Here is a 10,906-nt window from a genome sequence, read left to right as displayed (position 1 = left end):
GATGGAGGGAGAAAGGGAAGGAGGGAGGGAGGGAGGAAGAAAAATAGAGCTTGAATCCTAGGACATGGGAATACAGCTATTCTGAGGGAGACGGAGGCCAGGAGGATAAAGACTTTCAGCACCATGGATAGATCCTAGAACGCAACAGTGCGGGGACAGGGCAGGAAAAAGAGAGAGGAGTTTTTTTGCGGTGGTGGTGGTTGTTTTCCTCAAAATATTTTCATTAACCCCCACTCTGTACCAGGCGCTGTGCCAGGAACTGGGATAAATACCAAGACAAATTTCCACCCGGTCTACACTTAGGTCCCAAGACCAGAGCAAGCAGATCAACACAGGAAAGCTTCCTAAAGCCGAAGGGATTGAGGAACCAGCTGACAGGTGGAACAAGACGACTGTGCGATAGAATAAACAGAACTCTGAAAAATAAGGGGCCCTGTGGGTGGCGGGAGGGCTCCAGGTTAGAAGGGGATGAGGGAGCCAATTGGTCTGTGACTTACAGGAGGAGTTAAAGAAATGAGTTCTCAGGCCCCTTCTACTCCTCAGACACTGTAACAAAATTTTCAGCTTCTGGCCCTGGCTGGTGTGGCTCCATTGCTTGGGCGTCATCCCATGCACGGAAGGGCTGTCCGTTCCATTCCCAGGGAGAGCACATGCTTGGGTTGGAGGCTCAATCCCCGGTAGGGGGGCTGGGGGCATGCAGAAAGCAGCCGATGTTACGCTCTCACATCAATGTTTCTCTCTCTCCCTCTCCTTTCCTCTCTAAAAAAAAAAAACAAAATATTTTCTTTTAAATTTCAGTTTCTGATCCCAGAAATTTTGATACTGTGACTGTATGGCATCTATGACTAAGATTCTACAATTCTAATTCTATGGCTCTGACTCAGTTATCTACTACTGCGGTGTAACAACTTCCGCCCTCCTCCCAGAACTTAATGGCTTCCAACAGCCACTATTTTATTTGTTCACAATTCCGAGTCGGCACTTTGGGCTTGTGTCAGCTGGGTAGTTCTTGTCGTATCTGGGGTCACTCCCTGGAGTCAGCTGGAAGATTATCTGGGAGCTGGTGGGCCTAGAGGGCTGTAGCCGGGATGGATTGTTTCTGGTCTCTTCCTCTGAGAGGCCTGCTTGGGTTTCTACACATGGAGCTCTCAGGGGAGCAAGAAGGGGGAATCCCATTTCACAAGCAGTTTTTAACCCTTTGCTTGCATCACACTGGCTGATGTCTCAGTAGCCAAAGGAATTCACACAGCCAAGCCAAAGTCAGTGTGCAAAGGACGGTATGAGCATATGGAAATAGGCAGGACTCACCGGGGAACATGCGTGTAACGACCTACTGCAGGCTCTAAGTATTTCATTCACCACCATTCATATTACCAGCACCGTCAGAGTCTCACGTTCTGATTCAAACAGACCATGGTTCTACGGCTCTCCCAGTCTGTGGAGTTCTTAGAATTCCATGTTTGAATTCCAAGATTCTGTAATTCTAGAAGTAGAAGGCTTGGTGCAGCTGAGGAGGATCGTGAGGACCCGAGAGGATGCCAGGGAAGTCACACACACTGAGGTCACTCCCAGAGCTAAGCAAGAACCCACCTGCCTCTCCCATGTCCATCCCTCAGCCCCCAACTTCCTGCCTGGAGAAGAGCAGTGGCCTGCGCACCACGTTGGAAATCGGAAAACGTACATCATGGATCTGGCGTGACCCCAAGTATTGCTCTTAACCTCCCAGTGTTCTCATATAACCAGCAGAGATATCAATCCTGTCTTCCGAGGGACACAGAACAGGTGAAGCCGGGGAACTGGGCCCGCTAACTTCCATTATCGGGAGCCTGACCCTGGTGCAGCGTAAGAAGCGGGTCTTGCTCCCACCTTCTCACACTGCATCTACAGCTTCTGAGACCCTGAGTTTTAGGAAAATGAAGATTTAAATAGGTTATTGCCCTTGGTCTGTCCTGACCTCTCCCTTCAAAAGAAAGGAAGGAGGGGCGAGGAAGGCAAGAGGAGAGAGAAAGAGTCCAACTCTGCTCCTTCCCCCTCCCCCCCCACCCACTCCTGCTCCAGTTGAATCTGCACTGGAATCCTGGGGCCAGCCCCTGCCTGGCCTTGAGCCTCAGTCTTCTCTGCCCTTTAGCTTCCCCAAGAAGAAGAGTGTGGAGGCAAAGAGTAGCTCTATGAAAAATCTAGACCAGAGCAGAGATTCATGAAATTTTACAGCTAGAGGGACACGGTGGCCACCCCAAAACACCAGTGAGGGAACAAGTCCAGAAAGAGACAGGGACCTGCTCACAGCCACACAGCCAGCCAGCCTGCAGCAGACCAAGAACAAAAGCCAGATGGAGCCACCTCCCTTTTCTAAACTTCCGTTTCCAATTCTAAACCAGGGATAACAACTCCAGCCTGGGGCGCCACTTAGAGACTGGGAGTTTCGATCTATGCGGTAAAACACTGTGAAAAGGTAGTAAGGAATACGGTTTTCCCCGTGGCCTAGAGTCTGGGGGTGGTGTAAGGGTGGGTTGACGTGGGGTCGGGAGCACTTATGACTTTCAGAGGACTCACCAGCTCATTTACGCTAGCCTTTCCTCAGAGGCCCAGGCCACAAAGCGGAGGAGGGTATAAAATATCAGAGAGTTATTTAATAGCCAGTTGGCTGCCCCTCACAAGCAGTGTGGCCTCTGCTGACTCAGTGGAGAAAATGAATCTTGGGCCTATGGATTTTCCCGTGTCTCACCGCGGTGGGGGAAGGAGGAGTGAGAAAGGGGAACAGCAGAGCCTATGGTGGAGTTTTCCCCTCCTGCCAGAGCAGAGGCTACACAAGAGGAGAGAACCTGGGGCCTCCCCAGCTGTGACCTAATGACTGAGCTCCATCATGTCAGCCCTGCCAGCTGCGCCTCCACTTGCCTCAGTGGAAGGAGGAGCAGAGGGAAAGGGAGGCCACCAGGATAAAGGGGCCCTACAAGCTGCTACAGCATCAGCCTTAAGAGGACCCCCAGACCATCCTACCACCATTCTAGTTGGGGTGGAAACTTCAAGACCACACATTGAGAAGGTGGGGGCACTCAGGCAAATCACGGTGTTACTTCCTCCTCCATGATCCTCATCCCTAAAAAGGCCAAAGGGCACAGGACTCAAAAGCCTTCGAGGCGAGTCCCTCTCCCTCTCCTTTTCCCTCTCCCTCTCCCTCCCTCTCTCTCTCTCTCTCTCTCTCTCCCTCTCTCTCTCTCTCTCTCTCTCTCTCTCTCTCACACACACACACACACACACACACACACTCACCCCTTCTCTGCAGATAAGGAAACTTAGATCTGGGAAGGCAGACTTCCCACAGACCCCTCTAATGGACAAAATGGAGCGGGAGGCGATGGGGAAGGGCTACCTGCTGGGTAACCTCAGGGAGGTTGCCAAACCTCTCTAGGCTTCCTACCAAGGAAGTGGAGCTTACAGAGGGCAGGGCCTTTGTGGGGTGAATAGGACCCCAGTGGAGGAGCTAGAATAGGGGAGAGAGACCCAGAGAGGGGTTTTGGGGCCTAGTGGGATAACAAATTCAAGAACTGGGATCTAGAGTGGCTGACATGGGGGATTCTCCACCCAGCACAGGGCAGACTGTAACTCTGCTTGGGGGGGCCGGAGCTCTTTGTCCACTGGCTCCCCTAGGATCTGACCCGGTCACACACCCCAGAGAAAGCCTAGGATGGGGAGGGCTGCAGCAAAGGAGAGGAGCAGGAAACCCGAGTTCCTGTCAGACTCCCGTCCAGTCAGCTGCCTTGGGGAAAAGCACTTAACCTTTCTGGGCTGGTGTCTCCTGGTGTGAAGGGTAGATGGGGGATCCTCACCTGGCCTGCCTCACATAATGATCAAGCCAGAGATTTTTAAATCATTATTTCATTCAAATCATGTTCCCTAGTGCCTTCTCCATGCTGATCTCCAAGCTGTGTGCTGACAATACAGGGAATCAGACCAGTCCTGAGCCCCAGTTGCTGACAATTAGGGGGTTCAGGAGAGCTCTAGCCCTCTGACTGTTAAGTGAAATTCAAAGGAGAGAAGAAAGCCATGAAGGCTTCCCGGAGGGCGCAGAACTCAAGCCGAGCCCTGCGGTGCAGTGGGCTGGACTGGAGAAACAGGGTGAAGGGGAGAGAGCACTCCAGGTGGGGCCAACAGTCTGGGCAAAGATACTCCCCAGACTGGAATACACACACAGCCTCAAATGCAATTGGACATACACTTATTGAGTACCTACGATATGCTGAACACTATTGTGAGCCCGAAGATGGACAGGGCTCTTCCTCCAGAGAACAGACTTGGCTCCAAGTGGCTCACAGACTCGGCTCCAGCGGGAACCATGACAGAGAAGGGGACACATGCACCAAGGGGGGGGGGGGGGGGCAGATAGAGGCAACTCACTCCTTTTATTATCTACCATGCATTTGCTGTGTTGGGAAGGGAGAAAAATGGAACAAGGCAAATGACATGGCAGCTAATTAGTCTCAGAAAGGGGCAATGCCGCGTCTAGAGCCATAGGGTGAAAGCGTGGCAGAGTGGGTGCTAGGCCCCCACACCCTAGGTGATATGGCTTTTGTTTCAAAGCACTTTCCGTTCACTTTATCACAATAGCTTTGAGAGGACTAGAAAGGCTAGGAATTCAGAAGCCCACCTACTTTCCAGAAGTAGAAGCTGACAGCCCAGAGGTAGAGAGTGTTCCAAGGTCACACCAGACCCCTCCACCCCGCCCCCCGCCCCCAGCATCTGTTCCTGGCCTCAGCTCCCCCGGGTCAGGAGAGTTCCCTGTGGCACTGGACCCTCTCAGATGCAGCCAGTACCTTGGACAAAGCCCTGGGCAAGGACCTGGGGCCAGGTTTCCAGGCAAAGCCCTGACAACCACTAGCCTTGGGACAAGTCCCTGGCCCTCTGACCTCAGTTTCCCCATTTATAAAACACAATCATGGCCTTGTGCTCTGGTACCTAATGGTTCTTGGTTCTCTTCGGGTCTTCTTTCCCCAGTTGAGGTGTTTAGCACCCCCCAATCAAGGCTGCCTACTGCCCTGTGGCCCTTTCATGGGGGTGGGGGGGATGGGGGAGAACATCAGCCAACCAGGAACCAATCACCGTGGGGATCTGGGGAAGGGGCTCTTACCTTGGCAGTTGCTTAGAGGCTGGAAGCAAAAGGGGCTCTAAGCAGCAGGACGGGCAGAAGACTATTTCATTCATTCATTCATTCAGTCAGTCAGTCAGTCATCTACAAACATTTACTGTACACTACGGTCTTGTGCTAGTCCCTGTAGTAGAAACACGATAGTGAAGAAAAGCCAGTGCCTCCCGCTGGGGGAGATGACAGAGCTGGAGCTTGGAGCTGACTTGAGCCAGGACTGGGGAGAGTACAAGAGCTCAGGGTCCCGCCCCAGGGCAGCTATCTGAGCACTTGTGCTTATATGAGAAAAGACACCACAGCTGGCTACCTCCACAGACCAAGGGCATGGTGGAGGGCAGGACGGGGCTGAGAGTGTGTTGGCCAACCTCTGGATGCACGTGCTTGCAAGCATGGGTCTGTAAGCTTGCCCCTCCCCAAACACACCCAGGAACCTGCAAGGGCCCTGAAGCATGAATGTTCAAGTATGAATGTGCTTTTGTATACATGGACATATACCAGGATGCACTCAAGTCTATGTTCATATGTGCACATGTATGAATGAGCCCTCATGTACTTGCATGAGGCACATCTGAGCTGGCCTGGAACCCTGTACACTTTTATACAAACCTTCTTATGCACACTCAAGTGAGCATGAGCCTGTGTGTACTCACATGTGGACAACCTCACATGTACATATGTACAGACATGTCCAATCCTGCATGTGTAAGTTATTGTTCTCATATGCCAATACCTGGGAGAGGGAAGGGGGAGGGAAGAGCCAGCTCCCCCACTCCCCCCTGCATCAACAGCCCTGGTCCTTAACAGTGGTCCTTGCCGGAGACTCAAGCCACCGCAGGGTCCGCCTCTTTTCCTTGAGTGGTATTGATCTGTTAAATATAACCTCAGGGAAGGAGTCAACCCAACCACCTCCCTAATTCAGGAGAAAGAGACTGCCTGATTCTTCGGTGGGGGAAGCCTCTATCCCAACCAGCTCTGCTGATACCAGAATGGCCTGCAGGATCAAGTGTCAGCCTCTCCAGCCTAAATAATTCATGCCAAGGCCAGGAGTGCTCCCTTCTCACAAGCCTGTTTCTTTAAATCAGGTCTGGAGCGTCTCAGTTCTACCAAAAAAATAAAATTTAAAAATTCCCAGAACAAAACAAACCCATCAACAGCTCCACCCGGGCCCGCTCTGAAACACCCCCTCCCCCATTCCATGCTGCAAAATCTGCTCCTGTTCTCCCAACCGCTGGAGCCTCAAACCTCCCACACATTCATCATTCACAGAAGGTGTATCCAGGAGGCAGTTCACAGTGTCCAACAACCCCAGGGTCCTGACACCCAGTGGAACAGTTTAGTGGGTGCCTGCCTGGATGCTCCAGCAGGGAGGGGACAGCAAAGAGCGGAATCACCACACCCACTGATCCCAAAGCCCGGGACAGTGCTTTGCCGAGGAGTCCAGCCTGGTGGAGGAAACCAGATGAAAGAACTCCAGGCACAGCAGCCAGTGAGTTGGGGGCCGGGGAGGAGCTAAGGGGGTGTCGCTGACTTTCAGAGGCGGGATGTGATGGGGTCCAGAAAACGCTAGTCCCAGGGACTTTCAGTGGTGGTGACCCAGCCAGGCCTAATGTAACCAGGGTCCCAGCGGAGGGAGCCGGGGGCTGGGGATTTTCCAGTCTTTGGGGGCACAGCCTTCTCCTAGATTAGGAAGAGTAACTTTCTCAGCGCATCCCTCATTCCTTCCTGCGCTGCTAGGGAGGATGCTGAAGTCCTGCCACCCAATTCTTGCTCCCTGGTCTGACCCACCTGCCTGCTCTCCTAGGTCCAGCCCGGCCCCGCACGTGCTGGAGAGGGAAGAGGAAGGATCCAGCTTAAACATGGGAAGTGAGGTAGACGAGGAGGCTGCAAGTGAGACCTGGGAGAGCCAAACTTCTCAGCAGATCCGGAACCCGAGAGGGGGGGACGAGAAAGCACAGCAGTCAAAAGCCCAGATTCTCGGGAGGGAGCCTCCCACCCCGCCTCTCGGCGAGCAGGGCGCTGAGACTCCGCTGGGGGCGGAGGAGGAGGACGGGAGGCGGGGAGGGGGGAGGCAAACCCTGCCCACTCGGCTCCGAGCCGGAACGGCCGCGGAAGCCGGAGGCCAGCGCGCAGGGCGAGTAGGGCACCGGGGGGTGGGGGGCACCGCTCCCCGCCTGACCCCTCTCGCCCCAGCCCGGAAAGTGAGAAGGTTCCTCGGATTTTAGAGCCAACGGACGGAACAACCGCGACTGCCAGCCTCTCCAGGTCAAGGACTTGCCCCACCCGCCCCCCTACCCGCCCCCAAAGCGCTCAGAACTCACTGGTGAGCACGGTGGCCCAGGCGCTGGATGCGGGGGCAGCCGCGATGGCCCCGCGCTCGGGACAGCGGGAGCCAAGGGGGCCGCTGCTCCCCGGGCTGCTGCTCGTGGCGGCGGCGCTAAGCCAGCCCGCCGCGCCCTGCCCCTTCCAGTGCTACTGCTTCGGCAGCCCCAAGCTGCTGTTGCGCTGCGCGTCGGGCGCAGAGCTCCGGCAGCCACCTCGGGACGTGCCGCCCGACGCGCGCAACCTCACCATCGTGGGCGCCAACCTGACGGTGCTGCGCGCGGCCGCCTTCGCCGGCGAGGACGCGGATGGGGAGGAGGGGGCGGCGGGCGGCGTGCGCCTACCGTTCCTGACCGCGCTGCGCCTCACGCACAACAACATCGAGGTGGTGGAGGACGGCGCCTTCGACGGGCTGCCCAGCCTGGCGGCGCTCGACCTGAGCCACAACCCGCTGCGCGCCCTGGGCGCCGGCGCTTTCCGCGGACTGCGGGCGCTAAGCTCGCTGCAGCTCAACCACGCGCTGGTGCGGGGCGGCCCCGCGCTGCTGGCCGCGCTAAACGCCGCGCTCGCCCCGCTGGACGAGCTGCGCCTCCTGGGCCTGGCGGGCAACGCGCTGAGCCGCCTGCCGCCCGCCGCGCTGCTCCGGCCGCGCCTCGAGCAGCTGGACGCGCGCCTCAATGCGCTGGCCGGCCTGGGCCCCGACGACCTGCGCGCTCTGGAGCGCGATGGCGGCCTGCCCGCGCCGCGCTTGCTGCTGGCCGACAACCCCCTGCGCTGCGGCTGCGCCGCGCGCCCCCTGCTGGCCTGGCTGCGTAACGCCACGGAGCGCGTCCCCGACGCGCGGCGCCTGCGATGCGCCTCCCCGAGGCAGCTGCAAGACCGGCCTTTCCTGGACCTGGACGAGGCGCGGCTGCGCTGCGCTGACCGCGACGCCGAAGATGTAGAACTCACCGGCCCGGAGCTGGAAGCCTCCTATGTGTTCTTCGGGCTGGTGCTGGCGCTCATCGGCCTCATCTTCTTAATGGTGCTCTACCTAAACCGCCGGGGCATCCAGCGCTGGATGCGCAACTTGCGCGAGGCCTGCCGGGACCAGATGGAGGGCTACCACTACCGCTACGAACAGGACGCCGACCCGCGCCGTGTACCCGCCCCAGCCGCCCCCGCCGGCTCCCGAGCCACTTCCCCGAGCTCGGGCCTCTGAGCTTCACTTGTTGGGGGTGCCCCTGCCAACTGATGACTTTACTGGGGCTACCTGGCCTGAAGGAGTGGGTATGAGACACTCGCGAGCTTGAGGCTTTTGAGACCTGGACCTGACCTGCCTGTAAACCTTTGGATTCTGGCATCACCACCCCCTTCCCTCCCACACACACACACACACATGGAAACCCCAAACTGTACCCCTCTTCCCAGCTTCCGAGAGCTCTTACCATCAAAGACCCAGAGACACCCCTTCCGATTCCAGAAGCCCTACCCATTCATTCCAGGCCCCAGACCCATCAACCTCCCTCCCCCTTTTAAGACTCACCCAGACACCTTCTCCTAAAATCCCAAAGCCCTGAGATTGCTTCCACCACCCTCATCTTTGAGCCCCGACCTTTCAGTGGGAAACATCATCCTAGACGTCAAGGACCCCCATCTCCAGCTTGGAGCCCTCAGTTCCCTTCCCAGCGCTGGGGCCCTCGCATCCTATTCTGGCCTCAGGAGCAGAGCACTCCCACGAAGAGGTTTTGGAGGACTCTGAGCCTTTTTTCTCATACCAGAGCTCTGAGCCCTCCATCCTGCAGAGAGACCCACACCTTCGGGCTCTAAGGGTTGGGCACCCTCCCCCAATCAGAGGCTGTATTTCACACCACCCACCACCTCCGCTCTGGCTCAGGCCCCCATTCCTTGGGGCTCGGGGCTCCGCTCCGTTGGTCTCTCCCATCCCAGGGAGGGGCACACCCAGTTAGTTATAGCCTTGGTGTGGAGCTGATCTCTAGCCTTTCCCACCAGAGCTCTGATCCCCCAGTATTCAGTGCTTGGCCCGATCTCAAACTCTCAGCTCTTTAACCTGGTCTGAGTTTCATCCCCCTGCCCAAGTCTTAGGCTCTCAATCCCCGCCCCCACCCCCACCCCCACACACACCCATAGCTTGCACTCAGTACCAACTCCTGCCACTCACTAGGCCAGGGTCCAGCGAGGCATCCATCCCTGGAATGTGCCCACTGGACACATCCTAAAATGAGCTCTCCAGCACTGCAAGGCAGGTGCAGGTGCCCCGACCATGCTAACAGATCCCCACGGAGAACGGAGGGTCCTGGGGCTGTGAAGTCAGGCCTCAGAACCAGGGTCACCCACCCACCGTGGCCTCCGAGAGGGGTCAGGAAAGGGGCTCTGAAGGGCTGGGAGCTGCTGCCCAGATGCTCTTTCCCGTCCATCCGGCTCTCCTCCCCTAAGGATCCCTGGCTGCCATGCACCATCCCCCATCCCTTCTGGAGGAGGAAGGGAGGTCTCACCTTCCGTCTCAGGCACAAGCCCTTCCGTCCAGGGTCAGAGCCTCGGCGCCCTGCCTTCTGCATGATCCCAAAGCACAATCGGTGAGTGGGGAGGGGGCTGCCTCTCCCTGACTCCCACCCCCTTGGTCAGGCAGAATGGCTGGCCTGTGCTGCTTCCGCACACAGGAAGTCACGCTCCTTCGGCATACTGGCTTGAGGCCTGCCTTCCCGCCCCTACCCAAGAAGTCTGGAAACCCCTTGGGCAGTTTTCTATAAAGTCTGCAATAACCTCTGATACTCTGCTCTTGTCAGTGGTGCCATATCATTCGGGCTGGCCTTGGGGCACTTGAAGGGGTTTGGGAGGGACCCTTGGAGGGCATTGTGGACCTCCCTAAGGGGCAGTGACCTTTGGTTTCTTCTCCTGGGCTGTGGGGAAAGAAATGGGATCTGACTGCACATAGCAGGATGGAAGCTAGGCACATAGACCTCCCATGGGATGGCACTGCTTTCCAAACCAGTCTGTTGTTTACCCTCTGAGATGGGGTTGTACACAGCCAGGGTGGCACCCTGTGCTTCCTCTACATCCTCTTCCCCTTTCATTCCTCATCACAGCGCTGGGGTGGGGGGTTGTGGGGGAGATATGGTTGGACTGACAAATGCTGGCCTCAGATGAGGCTACCAGGGAGGAAATGCAGCCACAGAGAACTGAGGCAGTTAGTTCAGACAGGAAAGAGGATGGATCATTATTTGCTGCTTTGGCATCATCCCCTCTTGACGGATTACCTGATTCTCCCTTATATCCCTTGTCAGGCCACAACCTCCTGGCTAGAGGGGTAAGAACTGCTCGTTGGGTATGCTAGAGGCCGAGAGGAGAAGCAGCATGGAGGTGGGGATGGATGAAATGACCCCCCTGAGATGTGTGGAGCAAGGAGGCAGGTGGGTTCTGGGCCAGTAGGGTCAGGCCAGTAACCCT

At 56.8% G+C, this 10,906-nt stretch overlaps 1 protein-coding gene across 1 annotated transcript; it reads left to right on the top strand.

The window, feature by feature from the left end:
* Positions 1-7,461: 7,461 nt before the first annotated feature.
* On the top strand, positions 7,462-10,224 carry TPBGL (trophoblast glycoprotein like). The gene has a single exon (XM_008149981.3). The coding sequence runs from the start codon at positions 7,503-7,505 to the stop codon at positions 8,658-8,660; it is 1,158 nt and encodes a 385-aa protein (XP_008148203.1). The 5' UTR covers positions 7,462-7,502; the 3' UTR covers positions 8,661-10,224.
* The last annotated feature ends 682 nt before the right edge of the window (positions 10,225-10,906 follow it).

Source organism: Eptesicus fuscus, chromosome 13, assembly GCF_027574615.1.
Source record: "Eptesicus fuscus isolate TK198812 chromosome 13, DD_ASM_mEF_20220401, whole genome shotgun sequence".
In the NCBI taxonomy this organism is placed as follows: domain Eukaryota; kingdom Metazoa; phylum Chordata; class Mammalia; order Chiroptera; family Vespertilionidae; genus Eptesicus; species Eptesicus fuscus.
The sequence above is the reverse complement of the archived record's forward strand: the minus strand, read 5'-3'. Positions and strand labels throughout refer to the sequence as shown.